Genomic DNA, 25,074 nt, shown 5'->3' on the forward strand with positions numbered 1-25,074 from the left:
GCCGCCTGGACCAGTATATATTTATAAAACACATCCCTATTTGCACACTGATATTTACTTGCAAACTGCTCTAATACCCATCTGACTGCAGGTAAAACAGCAGACTATTGCACTCTATACCTGTAAGCACCTGCATGCCTACTTCTCCCAGCACTGGCCTCTACTGCACCACAGGCCTTTATTACCTCTACCAAACCTCACCTGTGAAAACTGAGGCCATCTCAGCACGAGAGGTGGAAGTGGTGAGGGGGAGGGCAGAGCAGAAGAGATCCTCTGCACATGGTACAGCTGATGCGATGCAAACCACACCTCCACCCTGGCTGCAGCCCTTTCTTTGGTTAGGTTACACACACTGCCTTTCCTCTGCACGCTGGACTACCTTCATTTGGAGATTAACACCTTATAGCAAGGTGTTGGTAGGCACATGCCTACAATCATAAAACTCACCTTTACATGTCTTGCCATCAAACTGGAGTGTGAATCCCACGGGACAGCTGCAGTGAACTCCGGTCGACGTGTCCTTACACGTGCGATCGCAGCCGCCGTTATTTACTGCACACGTTTCTGGCCAACAAGATAAAGCTGAAGTTTGCTCAGGGATGTTATAATGGTAACAGGAAACATCATGAGACACGAGGCAGAGTTCCAAGCACACTGCTATTTGAACAGATTTAGTCTAGTGTACACGAGCAGCTACTAAAAACATGTGTTGGCAAAACCCCTGCCTCAGCTATTTCCAGGCTTTTTCCAGAGACTCTACAACCTAAGATACTGCCCACTGGGTATTCTTGTCCTTAAACACAAAACCCTGCTCCTTGATGATGAATCTGTTACTGTCAGTCTGTCTCCTTATGCCCACACTCAGTCCTGGCTGATCCTCTGACACTTCCCACCCACGCTCAGACAATTGCTTACACCTGGCACTAGTAAATCAATTTTCTTAAATCCCTCCCAACACACCTTCCCATCCTACCTGTGCCCCCAGTCATGGTGGATAACATCCACAATGGTGACCCATGTGCCTTTTTGCCATTTCAAACAAAGTTTGTTGGTCTAACTTCCCCCTATTCAAACTATGTCTAAATCTCACCAAACCTTTCTAGTGAACACCCTCAAAACACAGTTCTTCACATCCAGCTAAACAGAAGTAACTCATTCTTTGTCATCCATCCTCTTGTAGTCAGTCTAACAGCCTTATCACTGGCTGGACAAATGCAATTTTATATAGCACATATTGATTGAGAGAGCTGCAAAGAACATTTTTTATGTCTGCTTTCTGAAATTCTCTCTTTCTAGCTCTGTATCCTAGTTTTTTGCAGCATCAAGCATATGCCACTCATTCTCAAGTTTTGAGAACTGTATTGATTAATTCCCTTGCAGTTTCTCATCTCACATTCAGTATTGGGAGGCCTATGTCCAACCTCCAAGGGAAGACAGAGTACATCTTCTTTCTTCTTCTTTCCACAGAAATGTCTTTTTTTTTTTTTTTTTTTTTTGGAAAACCAGTATATTTATTTAGGTGTCTAAACATGGACTCAGGAGCTCAGGGCTAGCCCTACACTATTGGTAGCTTCTTTCTCAGCCTCCATGCCACTTCTGAAGTAAGTGCCAGCAAGCACAGTAATCACCCCGACTGCATGAAGAAAGGGCTTTTGAGAGGTGGACATCCACTGACCCAGCTGCCCTGAGACCACAGTGATTGTTTCTTATGCCAGTGCCTTCCCTGCAGTGACAGACTCCTAGAGACTAGCATTTTGGGCCAGATGGGAACACCTCTAGGAATAATAAGATGGCCTTGCACCCTAACGTGTCCTTCTAAATGCAATTTATCACTAGGTCCAATTCTCTTCCACACAGAAGTATACTTTCAGTTGAAGAGAAGCAGGTAAAACACTGCTTCCTCCACAATCTAGGCTAAAAAAAGGGCTAAAACTGTAGCACAGAAGGGACTGTACTGCATTCCCAGGGTGAATTAGAACCATGGAACTATACACTGCAGCACACAGACACAGCCCAAGGGCGAGTTCTTGATACTTCCCCACTGACCATCACAAACAATATGTAGTTTTTAACACATTATGGAATAATATTATTTCCTTAAGAGGGAGTGAAGCATCAAAGGCAGAAATCAGTCCAGAGCTGATGGTTACAATAAAAAAAAACAAAAAGAAAAACAAACCCACACCAATTCTTTGATCCAAAAGGTTTCAACAAACACCAGAATTATTTTGGATCAGCACTTTTACCCATAAGCAACCGTCGCTTCACCCTCTTGTCCACATCAGCTGCTGCTGTGGTGTTCCCCTCTGAAACTTCCACAGCAGCCTCTTCCCTCTCTGTAAGGAACACAAAAAAAGCCAATGAGTAAAGGTACACTGACCAGAAACCTCATCTGACTTTCAATATGTACACACATGCAAACTGCTGCATCACACGCTGAATCATCAGAGACAGACAGAACTGACTAGGCAGAAACAAGTTATTTTTATAAAGAAAGTAGCAATGAAAATCATGAAGACTCTTCAGTCAAAACCATAAGAATACTTTGCTTCTGTGGCTGCCTTACAAGTCATGTTTGCTCCAGTATTCTTAACAAAACAAAAGATGTGCCACAGATGTAGTAAACAGCAACAAGATGAAAGAACTAATTGAACTGTCATGAACTGTTCTCTTAAGAGCACACTGTCATCATCTATCATGAACAAATACAAGGACTAGCCAGTTATGTCTAAGCATTTGATTTCAATCAACAGACAACAAACTCTTCCAGAGACTGTAAGAGTTTATAAATCTTATGTACTTTCTTTACTGGATAACAGCTTTGCAAAAATTGTACATTAATTGATTTCAGAGTTCTGGTTTTAACAGATGCACTCCCTGGTTACACTCTGGCTCATGCTATACGAGAAACTGAACCTAAAATACTCTAGAGGGAAGGAAGCCTTCTTTGGTTAGTGGCAGGCCTTGTGCTTCAGAAGGACCAGTGATAATTGCAGGCTGCAATATATTAGGTAGCTACTTACGTAGAGAAGAATAAGTTGCCTGGACCCAACACTAACAGGTTTCTTAATTTTGAATTCCTTGACATTTTCTAGCCATACTATTATGAGGAGCATTAATCATGAACACACAGCAACCCCACACCACCTTAGAGTTGGTCATCAACATCAAACTACTTCCCTCCACCGTATACTGACCCAGGCAGGTTTTCCCATCCACATGCATGATGTACTTGGGGTGACATCCACAAATAGGCCCATTATCAGCATCATCACACGTATGTTGACAGCCCCCATTTCCATGATTACATGTTACTAGGAAGAAAATATATTTCACATCTCACAAGTACTTCCAGCATCTTTGAAAGACAGTGTGAAATTCTGTCGCCATTTGACCATCTACACCTTCCTAACATGCCCCCTTCCCAAGGAACTCTGCCACACTGAAGCACTCTCTTGTGGAGCTGAACTTCCTGCCATTATGAATGATGGCACAATTCCCAAACTACAGACACCATAACAATTAATAGACTGGTGTGATAGTGTCCACAAAAGGCGTTGATTCTATCTTAATTCAAATGCACACAACTTAGGTGTGTCATCCCACTTTAGCTATAACATACCAAATCCCACATCACTGCAAACAGAACACTATTTGTTCACTTTGGGAAACCACAAGCATATGCAGAATATTGCATACAAATGCAGCTCCTCTGATTCTTGGACAGTTCAAATCCTGGTCGGCATTCACAGGCAACTCCTCCTTTGGGCGTTTCTCTGCAGATGTGGGCACAGCCATGATCTTTATTCATGCAGCTCATGCCTTCTGCAAAACAGGACAAGTGCAAGAGCGTCAGCATCCTCAGCATCTCTGTGTGCAGGCAACAAAGTCAGTTCAACACACACACAGACTACAGCCTGCTACTTCTGGGAAGACTCTACAGTGTCAGGACAAGACGTTTCAGTTTACAGACAGGAAAGGCAAGAAGTCATCCTGCAAAGTCAATGGCCCCAAGGTTTCTCCTTCTGTGATCTTTTCTGTGCCCATGTTTTCACTGCGAGGTCAAAAAGCAACATCCCTAGATTTGTGCAGCCCCCACATTCTCATCTAATGCTCTCACTTTATACTGGTGTTCATAAAACCTCCTCATTTCTTTTATAAAAGTCGCAAGGCGGCCGATATCTGGCAAGATCCAAGTCTAAAGTGAAGTTCTCATTTCTCTGCTTAAAAGAGCAGCCACCAGACAAAGGAATGTTTATCCAACAGTAGCAAGAGTCATCCCAATTTCAGTTACTGGCCTTCTAAGCAGATTTCCAAAGTCATAGCCTACCTCAGCGGTGACCAAGGAGTGACCAGGCAGACGTGCAGATTGTACATGTGCTGTACGTCAATTCTCTTTTTTGTTAACCATTTTGTTTCCTTTTTTTCTGATTTCAATGAATACCACTCAAAATAAACTCACTGAGGACTATAACAGTGTTCTGTATTTCTACATACCTTCCCAACTAGACAGAATTTAGCACCAGTGCCTGCTTTAACCAAATGAAAAAGCAGTGTGACACTAGGGACTGTATTCCTTTTGCTGCACCTCCTAAAAACATTCTGTCATTTTTATCTCTGACAGTTACAAGCCGTTCATGCACAGAATGACTGCCAGAGTGTTTTGTCTGGCCTTTGCAAAACGACACAGACAATTAAACAGGGAGAAATAGTTCCTAAAACTATTGTAAAAACTTCCTTCACCTTGCCCCGTGGTTCAGTGAAATCAATGCCTTTACCATTGGCAAGATGGTCACACAATTTGTGCACACAGAACATAAAACCATAGAGCAGCTGGCTGAGTTATCAAATAGGATTATTAGACCAAATTAAAGAAAGAGTTTTTCTTTCAACAGTATACCACAGGTTTTTGATGAAGTCCTCTAATAGTGCTCCAAAACCGGGAGAGAAGACAACTGAATGGTCTCCTCAGATACACAGAGAACACACCTTTGCCATAAAATTCTCTGCCTTGGCCCATTTGGCTTTAATGAGACAAGTTACACCAAAATGCTCTTTCTCAGCGACAGCATTTCATTTGAGAAGACTAAGTGGAACATACTTTGGCTGCAAGGGCTTATCCCACATCACCTCAGTGAACTTCTACTGAGTTGAGCAGATGCACGATGAGAGGCAGAACAAAAAGGGTGACCCAATCTAAAACGGGATGGTGTGAACAATTCCACACCTTATATCTTTTTTAAACTTACACAGCCCTTTTTGCAGCCTTATTACTAAATGAAACAAACCCGCTGCATTGTCAAGCAGAGGTCAGCTCGTCACTATTATTCCACTACACTTCAATTAGGTCCCTGCTCTTCACTGCTATTCTCACCATCTAAGCACCAGCTACAGTATCCTTTCTCTATTAACACAGCTTTAAGCAACAAAAGAATGGATGTTGCAGAGCCCAGATTATTCTGCTCTACTGGCTTTTTGATTCCTTTCCCACAGTGAGGACTCTCCAGAAGTCCAACAAGACAATGAGACTTCAAATCCTGCAGCACATAGACACAGTCCAAGGAGCCCACATGAAAGCTGTCATCCATTATTGTGTCAGTCAAGGAACAGTCAACCTATGAGGCCACAAATTACCCTCATTAACACCAGTGTTTCAGGGAAAGTTCTGGTCTTAAGCATGTAATATGATTCGGTCTGTTAGCTCAGAGGCATTAGAGAGCATTAAGAGAATTAGCAGCTTAGTTTCTGTTAACAAAGTTATTCTTTTGTCTCTATTGAGCTACCAAAAAGAAAACTGTTCAAGCAGGTACTTTGGTAAAGTTCACTGACATCAGACAAACTGTTTAAATGCTCCATTTGGGATTGCTCCATTCTGAGTGAGCAGAATTCTATCAGGTCTCCACAAAAAGTTGAAACTGCACTTCCCAAACCAGGATGCATTTTAACAACAAAGTACCCATTTTATGACAAGTTACTTGACCAAACCCACCAAAATGTAGCCGACCCAAAAGGTAGTGTTACACAGAAGATACCAGCAGCCACACATTCTAGCATTTACTGTGAAGCTGTTGCTTGTTTCCAAACGTGGTGCAAGACTTCTCTCAGCCTTATTTTATAAAGCTGTTTTAAAGAGATGTCTTTAAAGTCATAAATGCTGCGGGACTACAAACTCCTTCACGGACACAGAGCCTCCCAGGTCACATTGTTCCCAAGCTGTTGCAACGGCAGACTGTGATCCAGAACCAAACCCCAAACAAATTATGGTCAAATCCCACCACATGCTTCCCAGACACACAACTCCTCTTGCACGAGACCCTGCCCAACTGACACACAAGTATCTTTGGATGGATGACCCTTGATTGCCACACTCAGCCAAGAGAGCCACATCCAGTGACTGCCTGGCCGAGAAGACCCCAAGCCAAATGAGTCCTTTCTGAAGTTCTTTCTTGACCTTTTTGAAGTTACCCAGAAAATTATCTGAGGACTCTCATCCCTGGCAAAATGCAGGCAAGAAAAGCCAGCACAGTATTTCCCTTTCAGGTCATGCTACACTAATCTATTATACGTATGATCTGTGTTTAAACCTTTCTCCTTTTTTTGGCACAGAAGATGTGGAGACAACATTCTCAATCTGCTAAGAGCATTAAGGCTCCATTTAGGGTACACTCAGACAGGGACTCAACAGGACAGTGGGAGAGGATGTATTTGTACAAAGAGTTACCAGAGATTCTCAGAGGCACCCTCTAAAAGGCAAACATTGAGGACCATTGGCACAGCCAGCAGAACAGGACATCCCAGGAACGCTTAACTCTTTTCTCATGCTTTCTACACTCGTGTTATGGCACCTTTTCCCAAAAAACTTTCCAGTTATCACTGTTCTCCACAGTCAGAAGGACTCCAAGAGCAGCAGCTGAGACGGTGCCCTGCGTACAAGCTTTCAGTCCACACAGGGATTTCAAATGTGGCTTTCCTCTTGCAGATCCCATTCACTGCCATTGATTCAGCCCAACAAGCAGATAGCTATGCCTGTGAAATACCACAAGGGAGAGCAGCAAGATTTGCCATCCACTGCAATAGCAGCCACAACATGTACTACGTATATTACGTCTGTTGTCTTTCAAATTTTTGTATTCTCTAATATGGTGCAAGTTAAACACAGAAACAAGATACATGTGCATGGCTGTCCTGCCAGATACTTTAACAGCCTCCCAAGGCTGAGAAATTCATTCTCCCATGTGTGGATGAAGAAGAGCTCGTTCAGAGCAGATAGCCAAGGAAAAAAACATAGGACTGTGCACAACTTCCCAGGACACTTTCAGTTCCTGTGATTTAAGCAGGGGCTAGGCAGAACCATCAAGAGTACCCCTGTGCTTCAGACCAACACAGTCACAACAGAAGAAAAAAAATCAACTTTAATTATGAAACTCTCCTCTAATAGCTACCTGATTTTGAGTCCCATGTCACAGTAGGTGACAAGTCACCCCGAGGAGAGTTACAGATAGACTTTGAAGGGCACATGACTTTCAGGCTCCCCCGTTAAACTGCTCCTCAGAAGGAATACAAGAGCCTCAAGCCTCTCTCTTTTTCCTATCTTAACTTTCCAGTTCAGTCTTTTCCTGTGTATTTAATGGCCAGTATTGCCACAAGGAAGGTCTCTCAGGCATTAATGTATGAACAGTCTTAATTGGGCTGGAAGACAGGGAAGGAAATATTCCAATATATTACAGATAAGAAGCAAAACTGAATAGATGGTCCAGGCAGCAGGTGCCAAAGGCTGCTTTGATCAATGCTGTGAGGTCTCAAGAGAGAACTAATAAAGTACATACACTGAACGATGCACGCACAAGGCAAAGAACAGAAGTCCTAAGCAATGAGCAGAAAAGCAGAGAACAAAGTGAGGGGAAAGATAAAACTGGGAGATTGGGCTTACAATAGGCCTGCCCATCAAAGGGAAAAAAAAGTTTTTTTTAAAAAAAGTGGGGAATCCCACAGAGTGCTTTACAGTAATGGAGGGGAGGCAGGAGGGAAGCAGTCACAGCACAATAACCTGAAAAAATTGCTTTTAAAGAAAGCAAAACAAGCAAGAAAAAGGAAATAAAGCATTTAATGCAAAAACTGTGTTTTTCTTCCTTAAGATTGGTTTTTACAAAAATATATTTTATTTAATAGCTTTTGGGGAAAAAAAAAAAAGGATCTTTTTTCCCCTCTTCATTTTTCTTCTCAAAGAAAAATCCCCAAATTTAGTGGTAATTTGGTACTATGCAAAAAAAAAAAAAGCCTTTTTTTCAAAAAAAAGGCAAGATACATTAACTGCATCTTCAAAAACAAGACAGCAGAGGTTGAATTCCATAGGTACAATTTAGGGAACAAATATTAATGACAGGGAATGTTGCTGTTGTTAGTTCAGGAGAGCAGAAGGTACTCAAGTAGCAGCAAGTATAAATAAAGAGTTGGAAGTTTTTCCTCCCTTGGCATCAGACAAGACAAGGAGATCAAGCAACCAATTTTCATCCTTAGATGCATCATCCATGAATGCACACAAACACACGTTACTGCTGGCAAGACAACATGAAGGGAAATGCCTTGTCCCATCACTGCAGCCTTCCTGCTTGTCCCCACTCCTGGCTCAGCCCCTGCAGTGGCAAGCTGGGCAACAACCTGAGGAATCATCACATCTCACCCAATCCCCTTGAGACCAAGACCAGCACCAGAGAAGCTGAGAACATGAATTCTTAAGTCAAACAAAGGATCAAGTCACTCTGTCAGATGACAGCCACCTCAGAACACTCCTCTGTGGATGGCCATAGATACCAATAAATGCTGATCTCTTCACTACGGGGATTTTTAAAGTGAGATTTGTTTATTCATGCTTTGATTCCTCTTACAGTCATGCCAGCAATAAGCCATAGATTAAAGAAAGCTTTGCAGCTTTAAATACTTCTTGCTGAGATTTTCACCATACAGTTCAATGGACAACTCCCTGATCTGAGCAACCACTTTAAAGTATTCCCTGAGGGCATCCAAAATAATTTTGTTCAATCTGATGCCTGATTAGATATCCAACACTCTCTGATCCCTCAAAGGTCGATTCATAAAGGTTTCACTCAAAACAAAGAACGTGATTTGAATACCTTTGGGGCTGACAAACGATAAATCTCTTAGCTGAAACCTAAACACTGCGCAGGGAATCTAAAAGGTACCTGAAGGTAATGCAGGTACTGTCCTGTAACTAAAGTCCATGAAAATGCTTGGAACTTGATGTCCTTCCATTTGTTGTCATTTCTTGGATCAGGACACAGCTTAGCTGCACAACAGAGCATCAAGTACACTGGGAACAGAGCAGTGCAGCCTTTAACAAGCGCAACACTGCAGACATACAGGTGGGATCAAAGAGGCAGAAGGGATGTAGAGTCTTCAAAGCCACTTAGAAGATTCTGACACACCGTTCCTTTTAAGAGCAGTGAGGACTTCAACACACTTCACAGCTTTGAAAACCTCAACCTACAAATACTTTTGAAGAGATTTTGCAGTCAGCTTCTGTCAGAAACTGCTGCCTGGTGCCCGGAGGGCAGCAGCCGGTACCTTCCGAGCGGTGGATGCAGGTATGCTGGTTGTCACTCAGGAAGAACCCTTCCTTACAGCGGCACTCGTAGCTCCCCACGGTGTTGACACAAACATGCTGGCAGCCACCGTTGTTGAACATGCACTCGTCTGTGTCTGAAAGAGAGAGGAAAAGAGAGGGATCAGCTTTGTGCTGACACCAGTACACTCGGTGTGCACACAGACAGACATCGACTCCACATGTAGCCACCCAGGCAGCTGAGACACCCCAGGCTATCCTGTTGTTGTTGTGCTGTCATCCTTGGGAAAGTACATTTTTGCTGCTGCTCTCCCCCTGTTTGGAGTTTGCCCAAGCGGTCACAGGGCTCCCAAGAAATGCTGGCCAACTAACCAGGATTGCTGCTGGCTGAGCTGAGGCAGAGTAGCCTCAGTGGAGCCAGAAACAGGGCTCTCCACCACCCACAGAAACATTCCTGCCCCTCAGTGCAGCTGGGTGGCACCATCACCCCAGAGCCTCACACAATTTCATCTAGGTTGAGCAACCATACACGAATCTGTCTTGCTCAGTGGGATGTAACTTTGGCTCCAAACCCTTCCAAGCTATAAAAGGTGTTTTACCAGAAAGCCCCCATTCTGAAGCAAAAGTAGAACAAGAAAAATAAAAATCTCAAAATAAATGTAGCTCAAAACTTATCCCCTGCTCCTTACTTTCACCCTAGCTAGAACTCACACACCACATCTGTTCATCAGAACATCGTAAGCTCAGTTTGATTTATCATCCTCCTCCTCAAGTCTAGGTCATCATCACTTATCATCAAGGCTGCTGCTATGTTGCCTCACTGCAGTCAAGGGCAAGAGCAGAAGTTCTGGAAACAGTTTTAAAGTTGATTTTGCAATATTCATAGTTTCAACAACACCAGAGAACACAAAAGGGTTTTGCTTGCAAGAGAACCAAAGAGTAGAAAAACTTCAGCTATGCCTGAACAACAGGATGCTCATCCCAATCTCCAATTCTTTGCAATTTTACCCCTTAATAAGCACAGGGGTTTTTTAACCACTATCAGCAACTAATTTTCCTACCCTAATTTTCAGAGATGCCAATTTTAACAGGAAGTAAAAATGCTCAGTCCCTTAAAAACAGTACAAAACATCACTGAGGCAAAGCATTGGTCTCATTTGCAAATTCATATGAAACATCATGTTAGCTCCCTGTTCTGTTCATTGTTCCTGGCTCATAGTACAATGTTTTTAATTTAACATTGTAGCATTTCTGGCAGAAAACAGCTGTCTTTTAAAAAAGGAGAAAGAGAGGCTTTTAGTAAGAAGCATAATATAGTATTACAACAGATTTAATGTCTACTGAAGGCAGTGAGTAAGCCAATTGGATGCAAAAGAATGTGACCTGCTGTAGAAATAGAGCGGCTGACATATCTCCATCACAAAGAAGCTGAGTATTTTAGAGTTCTACAGTGATGTGAATGTGCAAACAATCGTGAATAAACAGCCACCATGAGTCTTTAGTGCTACAGATTTGAACTCCAGCAGATGTTTCTGTCTTACAGACCTTGGATAGCTTTCAAAAAAATCATCTCTTTCCAACAAGTAATTGTCTATTTGGCTTAAACCCAGGCACACAGCAGAGATCTTCAAAAATAGGGGTGAGAGGAGGGCAACCCTGGCGTGAACAAAGTAAATAAGCAGATTAAGAGAAGATGTGATCCAATTTGCTGCATGCCAAAATATTTATTTAACATTTACATCACATCTCAAAATTGGTGTGTCAGTGGTAAAAACTTTGTTGTATGTCAATGACATTTTATTTTATTTTAGAAGTCTGCCATGCAACACTGAGCAGCTTCCCAGTAACTTAGCAGGTGGTAAATTTTGGTCTAAGTTATGTCTAGGTCTCACTGATCACAAGCAAGTCAGCTGAAGTATGCCCTAGAGGGGCTGCTGGGTACAAAATACACATATACCTTTTTGTGGCATTGTAAGAGACAATGCGTTCATTTGAAAACAGCTCTTCATGGTAACCTCAACTGAACTCCACTGTGTGTTTACACAAATGCAAAAATAAGATGGAGTTCCTATTATTTCAAATTATCAGCAGATATTTTGTTTCCCTCTCTACTTAATTTATTTAAATATTTGGAATCCAGTGACTTCATCCTCTCCTCTGCCTACACTGTAACAAGGTTAATTTGCGGGCACGCAACAGGTTCCCAGAAGGTAAACCCCAACACAACCCCACAGAATACTCCAGAGCTTTTAGGATTTGTCCCAGCAAAAAATACAGCCTAGGGATGGTCTGATCCCCCATCTGATATGCCATACATTAATGGGAAATACCCCAGTCAAGCTAACTACCTATTATAATCATGCTGTGAGAGCAAGTTTCCCTCTGACTGACATGGGCATGGAGGCATGTCCAGGCACATCCATATTGAGTGCAGCAGTAGGGAAAAACTGAGCCACCTCTGAAAAAGCAAATGGGACAGATAGCACAGGGAGGAACCACACAGGGTACCCAGCCTGGGTCCTGGAAGCAGGGCAGCTTCATCAACACAAGGCTGCGTCCCAGGGAAGTAACACCGGCAGCGCACCACACTGCCAACAGGCTGACAGCTCATACCTTTCTGTACTTCCTGTACACTGCTGCACCCCTGTGCTGGAAAATACTATCACAGCAAAGCCACAAGGTCTCGTTACCCATTTTTAAAGCTTTTCACCTGCTGGCACACAAAAAAAAAAAACAAACTATGGAGGTCTTGAGTAAAGAAAAGAAAAAGATGGTCGGACAGAGCGTGTTCATGCAGGGTCAAGGGAGTGTTGCCAGGATTGAAAACACTTCCAGAGTTGTGTACTTTGCTTCACACTAACCACCAAGGGAAACTCCAAGCATTTGGCTTAGTCCCTCTGTACTTCCATGGCCTCCATCATCTACAGCTACTGTCCATTCAAAACCATACTTTGCTTTCATTAAGTACTCAGACAGTAAGAGTGAGAAGCCCCCACATTATAGATATCTGAGAGAGAAGATTTCTAAGCCTGGAAATACAATTAACAACTGATCCTGAACCAATTTTGGAACTGAGAGGATAATGATAGCACATGTTCTTTTATATAAACTCATTTAGCATAATAACAGATGACACTTCATACGCTTAAACCCAATGCACTCAACAGAAGTATAGCATAATTATCCTCATTTATACAGGGGGAAAGAGCCACACTGAGATGGTACATCAGTACCTGGAAATCCTTTGTCCCATATGCAACATTCTCTAGCTGAGTTGATCCAGCCCAGCAGGTAGCCATGGGTGCAGCTAAAGGGTTATGTCAGCATCACCACTCACACTGCTCGTGAGCACGCTTCTTACCCAGGCAGTTGTGGCCATCATGAGCCAACATAAAGCCATCGTAGCAAGTACAGCGGTAATTTCCTGGAATGTTGAAACACTCGTGGACACAGCCTCCATTGAAGTCGTTATCACATTCATCAATGTCTAAGGAATAAAGCAAAAGTCAGTGTGATGGATGTTTGCTTGAGCGTTATAGACAGAGACACCACTGCGTAAATGTGAGCAGCAACTGCTGTCCAAAATCATCATTGTCTTGCAAATAGACTACATTTAACACACTACTGGCTGTATGTTTCTAAAGACTGACAATATGCCCTGAGATTCCCTTGCAGCTTTACCTTACAGTTTTAAGACTGCTGGTTAAACAACAAACTAATTATCAGGCCAAGCGATATGACTAGGTGAAAATCCACGCCAACTGCCTGCCTATGATTTTGTAAACAAGCAGTAAATCAGGTGAAGAAACAATGACTATTTTGATTTAAAATCATCCCCTGCATTCTAAACCGTTATTTTTAATGGCTCTATCTTTTTAGAGATACTCCATGCTGACACAGGCAGAGCACAGTGCTCCAATCACTTTACCTTCACATTTCTTCCCTTCACCAGTGTAACCCACTTTGCACATGCACTTGTACAGCTTCGGGGTGTTTTGACAAATAGCATCTGGGTGGCAGTCGTCAAGCCCCAGGGCACACTCATCCACATCTGTGAAAAGACAGCAGGTTCAGAAGGGGTGTCAGCAGGAGGAGAACAAGGCATGTCTCCTGCATACATCCCGGACGAGATGACAAGGCTGAGCACATCTTTGTGGTGTGCATGCGCATGTTGTGTGTATTTGTGAGTCAGGACAGAAACATGCAGAGACCATATCTGCACTTAAATTTAGATAATGTTCTCCCTGCATACAGATGTATTTGTGTGCAATTCAGATAAGCTCTCGTACTCATTTATAAATGATCCAAAACAATCTATTATGGGCCAGCCAGATGCTCCATGAAACTCAGCTGACAGTTTTACAGAGATTCATCAGAGATTTTTCATCTTTCTGATTAAAAAAAGACAGTTATTGAAAGAATTCTTGATCACATCCATGCATTACCTGCAGGAAGCCAAATGGTTTTTAAAGTAACAAGCGGAATTGATAGAAATGTACTTTCAAAGTCACCACCAACATGTTAAAAGACTGACTTACCATTAAAGAGATGTATAATTCAAAAATAACTTTTTTAAATACAAGAATAGTATCTGGTGAGCAGCATTGCCAAACAACCTGGCCAGTCATCACAAAGCACAGCATACTGAAGCAAAATATCCATGTGGAAACTTCAGAGCACAGGAAATGAAGGAAAAGGGAAACACCAATAGGAAGAAGTCCTGGAGATGAAGAAGTGTAAACAGAAGAAGAGGAAGAAAAGTTACAGGCAGCAGAAGACATCAGCAAAAGTTTTTCATACACCAGAAGAGAACCAAAACACAGAAAGAGAAAGATTTTTCTTCCTAAAAGGGAGAATTGTTTGAGCAACACCTCACACAGGTATAAAAATTAACTCCTAAAACAAGGAGTGGTGCATGAGTATCAGCAGAAGGTGACTACTTCAATAGTCAGCCACTTTTTATAGTGGGGATCACTTTCTAAAGGGGAATTTCAGCCAGCACTTTTCCCATTTACAATTATAGCATTCAGCCTGCCTTTTTTTTTTTCTTTCCCCCAGTCACAAAATATGCCTGTAGGTACTGCAGCAGCTGCCAAGAGCAGAAAGTGCTCACTCAGTTTTAACTCCTAATGGGGTTTGGCAGTGGGAAAACAAGGCAAAGAGCCAGTGCTAGAGCAGCAGTGCTTTTCTGGCTCTCAGGTGCACTGGGCTACAGTAGCAGTGATGGGGTCCCCAGATACTGCCACCAGAAAGCAAGAAGAAGGAAAACAGTGGAAAACAGCTGGGAAGAGCAGCAGAATCCACCTCCTCTCAAATCAAGCCATTAAAAAACACGGGAGGTGGTGAATTGAGGGAACAAGTCATGCAAGGAGGGGTGCAGGAGTGGCTGAGGAGCCTTCAGCTAGTGGGACTCAGGTAGGTGGGGCACAAGGAAAGGATGGGCAAGGAAGGACAGACAGCGGGCAGGAAGGAGCATCAGGCACAAGCACTGGCTGAGTACCCCGACACGGACAGTTGTCCCCTTCCCAGCCCGAGCCAGCGGGACACACCTGCCCTGGCAAGAGGGGTCCCAGAAAACACGCAGCAAGGAAGGGGCTTCCCTAAAAGACGTTACACAGAGATATCAACTACATCTCGTGCCAGCGGCGAGACAGCCGCTCTGCCGTCTTATTTCCACATTAACCCGCTGTGATCTGCAGCGTGCGGGAAAGAACCGCAACAAGAAGCCCCGGCACTAATGCACGCAGAGGCATGGAAAGGACGGCTAGGAAAAATCCGTAGGCACAGGGAGCGAGATTTCCCCTTGCAGTAGCAGTGTCCTGAGCCGAAGAGAGACCCTGGAGGAACGAGACTGTGAGCAAACATCGCAGCCCTCAACTTGGCAGGAGGCGGCGGAGGCTGCGGGAGAACCGCTGGGCTCGTTCCTCGGGGACCGAAGGCGGCTTCACCCGTGGCACACGCAGTTTACACCCCGTTCCCTCCGCCAAGATGCCCTGTCCCGGGACTCGTCCCACTCCCGAGGGAGAGGGAAAAGCCGGGAAAGCGGCATTCGCACCGCGGAGCCCGCAGCGCCCTGCGAGCAGCGACCCCCCCGCTCCGGGCACGGTCCCGCCGGCCCCACCTCGGGAACGGCCGCCGCTCCCCTTCCCTTCCCTTCCCACCGGCCTCCCCCTGCCCCGGGCAGCGCCACCAGACCATGAGGGGAGAGCGCCGGGAGCCCGCGGGGGGACCCGCTGAAAGGGGATGAGGCGAGCGGGCAGGGGCTGGGGGCACTCACCGGGCAGGGGCTGGGGGCACTCACGGGGCAGGGGGCACTCACGGGGCAGGGGGCACTCACGGGGCAGGGGCTGGGGGCACTCACGGGGCAGGGGCTGGGGGCACTCACCGGGTCAGGGCAGGGGACATTTACCGGGCAGGGGGCACTCACCGGGCAGGGGTAGGGGCAGCGCGGCGGGGCCGCCCGGTGCGGGCAGCAGCAGCAGCAGCAGCAGCAGCGGCAGCGCCCTCGCCCCCGTCGCGCCGCGGCGGCCGCCGGACCCCATCGATGGCGCTGCGGCGGCTGCGCTGCGGCTGCTGCTGCCGCCGCCGGGCGGGAGGAGGCGGCGGCCGAGGGAGGAGGTGTCTGCGGGCGCCCGGCCCGCCTCGCACCCACAGCGGGCGCGGGGCGGCGAGGGCTGGGCGGGCCTCCCCTGCCCTGCCCTGCCCTGCCCTGCCCCGCTACCCCCGGCACGCGAACCGCCCCATCCACCCCGCAGGAAAACCCCCTCCCTGAGCCGGCACCGGCGCTCGCACACCTGCACAGCGCCCCAAACACAGGTGTCCCGCGGAGCCGGTGCCTCCCGAAGGAGCACGGATACCTCACACGCAGGCTGCGGGTGCCAGCGGCAACTGCGCCTGAGCCGGGGCTCCCCGCTCTGCCGCGGCCCGGGAGATCATCTCCTGCAGCGGAGACAAGCCCGTGCAGAGACTCTGTGTGCCGGCACCCTGTCACAGCCCAAACGCACACAGCTCGCTCCAGCCTCACTTGTGTTTCTTCAAAAACACGGTATTACAATTTTTACTGTGTAATTACACCCCACTGCAGTGCGTGAATCCCCGTCTGAAGGCCAAACCAGAGCCCACACCTCCCACCTCCATTCCCAACTAGGGATTTCCCACAGCTGTCCCTCCTTTGGCAGGTAAAAGTGGCTCATACATTATTCACCGAAATTACAATTTCCTAAATAATGTCTGACCTTTCAGGGTGCAAGTAAAAGCAGGCAGTATTCTTTTCCAGCCCTCCCTCCCATCCCCATTTCACTGCCCTTTCTCCTTTGTTTTGTTCTGTGAGAAATACCAAGCTATTTCTAGTGGTTTATACACATTAGTAAATCTTCAGAATGAAACTTTCCCTCAGTCTTTGTCTTTGTTTCCTTAATGGCGGCTATAAATTACCACTCTCCTTTCTCACTGGAGCATCAGGCTTCATTGCTTTTGAAATGATCAAAGTTATTCTCTTTTTAAATCCAATGAGAAACAACCTATTGTGTCTCCTGGACGGTTTCAGTCTTAGTCAATCTCATCTCTAAATACATAAAGCTGCTCATTAAACACTCCAAGGATTCTCCAGCCCCACACCATACCCCAAGTGTCCCCCTACCAACAGAAAGTAATAAATGAATGAAGGCTTTCCTGACAAGTTTCCACGATCTCATGAATAAACAATCATACTTACAATGGGAATTCGCACACCCCTCAAACAGGGATACCAGTCAAGGTGTTTCTACAAACAAATTTCCCAAATGTAGAGAGAAGCCACTTCCCATCCAGGTACGCGACTTCAAGCCACCTCACAGAAAAGCTGATAACACATTTCAGGCACTTTCCAGTCAAGTTTCCTCAATGAACTTGACCAATATTAATTTAAGTAATATTTATCACTAGATTTGACAAAATACATGAAGTAGGAACAAATATGAAGACTGTAGCAGAAAAAGCAGTAAGAGACATTGAAGAGTCATACACACAAAATAACTAAAGCTTTCTGAGACACAGTAAAAGCAAAGCATTCTTCTTACTTCTGTAAACTAAAACATAAAGTGAGACATAAACATTTGGGAATGCCTGAGTTAGATCAAAAGACCTCAATGCAGCTTGGAAAACAAACAGAACAATATCAAATTTATCTTAGCTAATGAAACCATTTCTTATACATAAATCTCCAAGTGTTTTGTGAAGGATCCTGGCCATTATTTCAAATACAACACTCCTTTGTTTATGATGAAGAACTGCCATTAAAATATCTCTTTTTCTTAAAGACACAAACCAGACAATCTCAGACCTCAACTCAGATGTCTTTGTGTAGCCTTTTTAAATATTTCTATTCAACTACAGAGTCACAGGGTGCTGCTCTAGGTACTAAGATCTTTACTTGGAGAGAGTAGCTAAAAGAATTCTTAAGACTCAACTTCAGCACTAAGTTAAGTATGAGGAAAGAAAAACAAACACACCAGGGCAGTTCGACAGTAAGAGACCCCAAATAGCACCGTTTGGGGATTTTTCCAGCAATTTAAAATAAAATAAAAGTCACAAAGTTTCAGGGAGAAAAATAGCTTACTGGTAAATATCTGCAAGAATTGCACACAAATAGGGTATTTTCATACCTTATGGATCCTCAAATCAACAGCAGTGCTTTTGCTCCTTGGGATACTACACAGCATCTTAGTCTTGAACGAAATCTTCATGTCGCATGGGCCAGAGCCCCATTCAGTTCTGCTCCACAGGTGCTTTGGGGGGAGACAGGTTTGGCTGGTTGATGTTTGGAGAAAGGCTGCACCTCAGGAAACCTGTCTGCTCTTTCCAACTGTACCAGTGTGTGCCGCCACCTTACAATGTTGCAAAGCCTGGGGCTTCTTGCCATGAACACTGTCAGATCTCATTGTACCAACAGGAGCACAACCCTGCTAGGAACACTGACTGCCACTCCAAAGGAACTCTTCCATACAGGTAAGATCCCAATTTCCAAATCCCCTGCCCTCCACTATGAGTATCACTTGTAGTTGCCTCACACTGGGAGATCGAGACTAAGCCGCCACAGAGCAGCTGGATGTAAAAACTGCTCCAGAAATTGTACTCCTGATGCCCTGAGTAGAGAGGAATATTTTTCTCTGAAAATTCGGACTAAGAACTGGTTTATGCTTCATAATCCATGTTAAGTTTTATTATTTAATGATGAGCAAACATTGTCTGAAGACATCTAGATTGCCATTTCCTTTGCACTTTTGTGCATCACACTGACCCAAAATTTAACATAACTGAGTGAGCTTAATGAGTGCTTGTGACAGAAGCTGAAAATAGCTGGGATGGTCCAGGGGGGAGGTGCCAGAACAAAACCAGGAAAGGAACAGACAAGTGAGGAAATACTTTCAAGTATTTAATTATTCTGAAGCTTTGCACACACATAATGTCTCAGAGCTTCAAGTCTTACTCATCTCCAGATGTATACTGGGGTTTGAACAATTGTTTTCTTTCGAAATGAATCGCTCAGACTCCGGCACTTAGACTTCCCATCTTTGTATCCAAGGGTTTTCCAAGCTAACACATAGGCTGTTGAATTCTATGTAAAATGACATCTTCAGTAATCAGCATTCAGTTTTGCATTTTAACAGTGGCTTTCCTTGGAAGCAAAACCTGCAAAGGGCTTATCTCAGGCAGAGAGGAAATTTGAGGTTTCTCTGGTCATGAGGAGTATAGAAAACCCTCTCACATAATTTATACTTGTCTAAGTCTTTTTATGCCACTTGTAGAAAACTTTCCCCAAAACAAACATCAGATCCACCAGTGATATTTTAAATGTTGTAGACTTTGCATCTTAAAATGTCAGTGTCAATTATATGAAGAAAGGTTCCTGTTTATTGCAGAACTAAATACAGTATGTTCTATTAAAGAACATAAATCTTTCATTTAGTAGGGTGGAAAAAGGAGATACTTCACTAACTTTTACATATTTGTATTTCTTTGTGAGAACTTTCCAAGACATCACTACAACAAATGGTAACACCTCTTGACTTGTGCCTGGACCAGTTAGTCAACAGACAATCATTGGCTGTGCACCCAGAAGCTGCACAACACACTTTGCCCACTGTTCTTTTTGTTCCTTTCCCTTCGAGGAAGTCTGAAATATTCGAGGCTACCTTGATGAAGTGAATGTGCTTCTAAAGCTGCACTTACCTCACAGCTCCACGCAGGCCTCACCCACGTCCATCCCTGGAGTGCCCTGTAGAGGAATTAGGAGCAGCAGTCTAAAAAGCCCAGGGAATTGAAATGGTCTCAGTTTCCAGGTGGCAGGTTTGGCATCTCACACAGGCTCAGCAGACCTGGCAGCAGGTGCTGAGTTCATGACTGCACCACCCAAACCTGTCCAAGGATCAGGACACAAGCACCACCCCACCAGAGCACAGGTCAGGTTGAGTTCACCCTCTCAGCATCTCCCCAGTGAGCCCACAGGATGACACCATCAGTTGTTGGCAGTGCAGATCACCACCAGTTCAGGCAGACTGCTGTGGTTCCCCAAAGGGACATATTAACACTTGCTATTTTGCTTCGCTTAAAAAAAGCCTCCACCACAGACCAGGGGGTATGTGAAAAGTGAAGGAACAGAGATGCCTCCAAATTAATGATCAAACTCCTTCCGTTCTGTTTTCCTCGATGGTATAAAACATTGAGTGATGGCCTCATACAGTTTGAAACGGAGTGAACGGCAGCACATACACGTGTGTGCACTCACAGAGACCTTCCAAGATCTGCAATAGTCACTTTGCCTTCCTGTTCTCCCCGTTCCCTGATTACTGAGCAGTCATCTCTTCCACTGATGGCAGCCTGATCCACAACAACTGCTTGTGAGAAGGCTACACTGGTGCTGGGAGGGAGGCAGGCATTTAGTTGAACAGATCAGACACAAAACTGTACAAAAAAAAAGGCCTCCTGAAATAAGACACTAAAATGTCATACATACCTGCAGTCAGGCAAAGAAGAAAAGATGACTAGCCAAATTATAAGAGGCTTTTGAAAATAGCACATTAATGCTATTTTTTCATGTTAGAAGACAAATTTTATTGCAATTCAGCAAATGAGCTACACCTGTAAAACTGCTTTGTATATCCAATTCACATTTAATGTCCAATGGATTGAAATGTCACAGGAAAAATAAAAAAGGAAAACAGTACCTGTTTTTGTCATCATAATGTAAACTTCAACGCGGCCCTTAAAAAAACCAAGCCAGTGATTTCCCCATGTAGTAAAATATATAGTTTATAAGGTACTGATGCTTTATCTTAGTTTAACAGCCAATCTCTAGGTATAAAATAAAGAACTACAAAGATGTGAAGTACGTGTACAATATCTTCAAGTATTTTCAAGTATCCTATAGTATCTTGCACTACGGACAAAGATCATTTGACAATATACAGGAAAAGTTAACTCTGAATAGTTTCACTGCAGAATCTTAACATATTCATGAATTCAAAACACATAAAAAATATGGATCATCCAGCTAGTAGGTCCCATTTGAACAATTTGAAAAATACTCTTTTGTAATGGAAAAAGTTGTGGAAGAGTCTTCAGTTCATGAATATGCTTTCAGCTACAGAACGTCAGATGTTAAAGTTTATGGCAGGTAAAGGCTTTTTTTGTATAAACTTATCATCATAGTATTTCATTACATTGAAATCAAGTTTTTATTATATTGCATTTTCTTTTCTGTATAAAGTGTCACTGTATTAACTTTGACAGCGTTAATCAAAGAAGCATAAATAATTGATAGGCAATAGTCTATTTTTTTCCCCCTCAAATCAGGTATCAGCCTGTAAACACGTTTGGCCAATGCAGCACTATATATTTACTGCATTATGAACTGCTCATTTTTCATCATTGTATTTCTTTCTACAGAACGCATGTGTGCTGTAAAAAAAAAAATAGAAAAAAAAAATTCCATTAACTGTTACCAAAAAATCCCCACCAGACAACAGAACAGACTAGCCACATGAACCTGCCCCTACTAAACCTGCCCCCTTATTTTAGAAACAGGGGGAAAAAAGTTACAACTGCATTATTCTGAGCAAAGGGAGATGAATTTTATAAAGCTCTAGTTAAAAAGGTGCTGACCACACCATTTGTTCTTATACAGTCATCCAGTTCAGAAGAACGGCATGGAAAGGGCTAACGCTGGATCCTAACCTTATTCAGTTGGACTCATGCTAGGAACACCCATGAAAGAAGTAGGTTGGTTTGTGGCAAACAATGAAGAGTGGCAGGAGTTATGGCTGCTACTACAGACTGGACCATTCTTAGACATGCCAGCCAAATCTCTTCCCAAAAACCTAGCACAGGCTACCACACAGCTGTATTTAATATCTTAGCCCTCCTTGGTTGCTTACGGAGCTAACAAAACCAGCTTTTTTTCTGCTGCGTTTCAGAACCTTCTATTGGTCCTTGAGTGGAGCAAATCCTTCCAGGTTTGGAAGTCCTTAGCAAAAAGTGCTTTGAATCCTAACAGGATTAAGCATAGGCCCCTACTGAGAGAAGGAGGAGGGGTCTATATCTAAGTGGCTTTTCCTGTGAAAATAAAGTAACTGAGGAGCTGGGCAGATGACCTCTGTGACTTCCTTTTGCACCTGGACAGCCAGTACACAGGGTTTTGTCACTGATGGACAGCTCCACCCTCATGAGCCAGCCACTGGATTCCCAGTGCTTGGCAATCAGCAAACCCCAGCCTCTATCCATCCAGGCACTGTCAGCTCTCATAATGAGGCCAAAAAGGTCCACACCAAAACAGCCGTTTAACCAATGGTATCATGTCACACCAGGTGAACTTGTGTAAAGAGGAAAAAAAAAAGAAAATAACCTTAATTCAGGGTAATTACCTCATGCAAGATAAAATTAATCCATATTTAATACTCTGAGATAAAAGGTTTTAACAGAATCAACTAATCTGCTAAGGTCAAGATATGGAACCCTCCTTTCTTAGGCAGATATATTCCCTGTGAAATGCACAGGCCTCAGAGATAGCTGAAAGCACTGTAAAATTTTTTTTTTGCTATTATGAATGCATCAACAAGCAATTTCATGCAAGTGTATAAAGATTATCCCAACATATTAAGTTGAATACATCAAATTCTTAGAATGAAGTACAGCTGCTTTATTTTTGCCCTTCCAAAGCTGGAAAAAAAAGCCTGAAACAACAAAACCATACCTGCACATGTAAAATACGTCTGTGAAATGCTCCTGTAAGCTCCACGCTGTGAAAGAATTCATACCCACCCCATGTGAGGAGTGGCCTGGACACTGCCCTCACATCTTCCTAATGCTACTGTGAAAATCAAAGAAGAATCTTGCTCTGGTAAGTAGTGACAAAGGAACTTCTCCATTTAATAATGAAATAAATAGGACAAAAGTAAAAATAGTCAAAATTTAATACATGTGCTATACTCATAAATTATGGAAGTAAAACTATCACAAGATGTGACTAAGCTGTAGGTAAAGAAAAAGTGCTACAACATTGTACGAACGAAAAAAACTTGGACTCTGCTTCTCAAAAGAGAGACAATACTGAGATAAGTTTATACAGTGGAGACCTCTTAAATACACAGCCCTGAACTTCTGTACAGTAATTTGTGATGCTGATAAATCAGCCTGTTCTTAAGTCACATATTCATTTCAAAGAGATTTTTATCAGAGGATTCAAATGAACAGAGATGCCTTTAGGCATTTGCCAAGTTCCAGATCTCCAATAAATTAAGTTTTCGAAATGTTTGTGTTTTATAGTAGAAATGGAGTAAAGCTTTCTCTGCTAAAAACAAAGCATCCCAAATGAAGCAGACTGCGACAACAGGATCTAAGACATATGTATTCAAAAAGAAAAGAAAAAGCCTTAATACTCACTGTTTTTTCAGAAACATTAAGGAATCCTTATATTTGTTAGTAAGGTATACCATTATTATTTCGGGGGGGGCATAACCATATTTATTTAGTCATCTGGCATCTGGGGAACTCGTGTCCCTCTTTATTAGCAGTTAAGAGAATTACCAGCAGCAACCATACACCAAACTTCAAAAGGCTGGTTTAAGTGAAAACATTTTTGTGTTACGAACAATTATTCCAGGTTTTTCATTTAAGTGGGCTACACTGTAAAATCTGAATTGCAACATAATTTAGCCAGTTGTATCATAGCCTTTTTTTCTTAAAGACAAACTTACAAAACACAATGATAGGTTAAATAAATAAAAAACATCAGTTAAAAACAGACTTAATTTCTTCTTCTGTGCAATTACGTACCAATATGAAAAATATTACTTTGATCTCTGGACATTTCATGGTTCAGTCTCCTGGATTTCACTAAAAATAATACTGACAACAAAAATAAAGGAAAAAAATAATTGCTGACTAATCAGTGCTTTGGAGCTATTAAAAAAAAAAAAGCACACATCAGATCTGTAGTTCCCTTGCAGCAGAACATGACCCAATACGTTAAAAATCAAACATTGGTAATAATGTTAATATATAAAATATTAGTTTAAAAACTATAGAATGACCTTCTCAGCAGAAATGGAGTGTATACATTGGGGTTTATGACATACAGCATATCTGAAGGCAAGTTCACAGAATGCTGAAAGGCTCACTGCACATTTTCTATGGCAAGGAAATACTGCAGCTTTAAAATAAGCTGCACAATACTCATCTCTATCTCTTTCACATGAAAGTGTGTAAAAAGCAAATCAGCAAATAAACTCTAAAATAGATTTATACCAAAATCCTCTTTTTTACATTGAGTTTACAGCTTCTATCCATTTGCCTGTACTATTTTTGGAGTTTCCTTCAAGAAAAGTCAAAGTTGCATTTTTGGGCCATGAACGAGTCCACGATACAATGTACTGGCAAGACAGAACTTTTGCATACTAACGAGATTCACTCCTTGTTGCTTTTTTTGTTTTTGTAAAGACAGTTTTTCCTGTGGGACGAGAGGTCAAATGTCGATTCCTTTGACGAGAGATGCCTCCAGCGTGATGTTGAACTCCTGCAAGGTCTGCAGCACTCGAATCAAAGAATTCACCAGTGTGTGATCCTTGATCAGCGCTATCTCTTCGTACATCTGTGCTGTAATTGGGCAGTCTGCAAGCAGGGCGATCCAGTGGTGCAAAAGGTGGTCTCTGACAAGGTGGCAATTTGCAGTTTGGAAATAAAAACAAAGCCAAGTTAATTTTGCATCTGCACAGACATGATTTCTATTCTTTGCCTCTAAGCAGACCTACCGCCTTTTCCACTTACTTTTATAAGACAGGGAAGAGGAAGTAACTGTCTGTGGAACCTGTTTAAGTAGGGAGCATCCATAACAGGCACATTTCTAGGTTTTCCACCCCTCACATCAAGACAGGGTTCCCAAGAGCCCCAGAAGTCCCAAGCAGGACCAAAGTCACCACTCTGTTCTATTGTCTTTGCGTCAAGAGGTTTCTAGGTGGTCC

General features: G+C 43.3%; 2 protein-coding genes across 2 annotated transcripts in view; both read right to left on the bottom strand.

Annotated features, from left to right (window-relative positions):
- The window catches only part of SCUBE2 (signal peptide, CUB domain and EGF like domain containing 2), a 40,609-nt gene extending 24,472 nt beyond the window's left edge, over nucleotides 1–16,137 (bottom strand). The window contains exons 1-8 of the mRNA XM_027737432.2: nucleotides 16,008–16,137; nucleotides 13,509–13,631; nucleotides 12,942–13,067; nucleotides 9,583–9,717; nucleotides 3,700–3,825; nucleotides 3,198–3,314; nucleotides 2,247–2,336; nucleotides 448–564 (exon numbers count right to left, since the gene is read on the bottom strand). Of these exons, the coding sequence (XP_027593233.2) occupies nucleotides 448–564; nucleotides 2,247–2,336; nucleotides 3,198–3,314; nucleotides 3,700–3,825; nucleotides 9,583–9,717; nucleotides 12,942–13,067; nucleotides 13,509–13,631; nucleotides 16,008–16,122 (949 nt within the window). The 5' untranslated portion in view covers nucleotides 16,123–16,137. The remainder of the gene's footprint in view (nucleotides 1–447; nucleotides 565–2,246; nucleotides 2,337–3,197; nucleotides 3,315–3,699; nucleotides 3,826–9,582; nucleotides 9,718–12,941; nucleotides 13,068–13,508; nucleotides 13,632–16,007) is intronic.
- Nucleotides 16,138–20,710: 4,573 nt separating this feature from the next.
- Nucleotides 20,711–25,074, bottom strand: part of DENND5A (DENN domain containing 5A) — a 68,449-nt gene continuing 64,085 nt past the window's right edge. Inside the window, exon 24 of the mRNA XM_027737392.2 lies at nucleotides 20,711–24,762. Within this exon, the coding sequence (XP_027593193.1) occupies nucleotides 24,579–24,762 (184 nt within the window). The 3' untranslated portion in view covers nucleotides 20,711–24,578. The remainder of the gene's footprint in view (nucleotides 24,763–25,074) is intronic.

This window comes from Pipra filicauda, unplaced genomic scaffold, assembly GCF_003945595.2.
Source record: "Pipra filicauda isolate LSUMZ 115617 unplaced genomic scaffold, ASM394559v2 scaffold26_size5592650_pilon, whole genome shotgun sequence".
NCBI classification, from domain to species: domain Eukaryota; kingdom Metazoa; phylum Chordata; class Aves; order Passeriformes; family Pipridae; genus Pipra; species Pipra filicauda.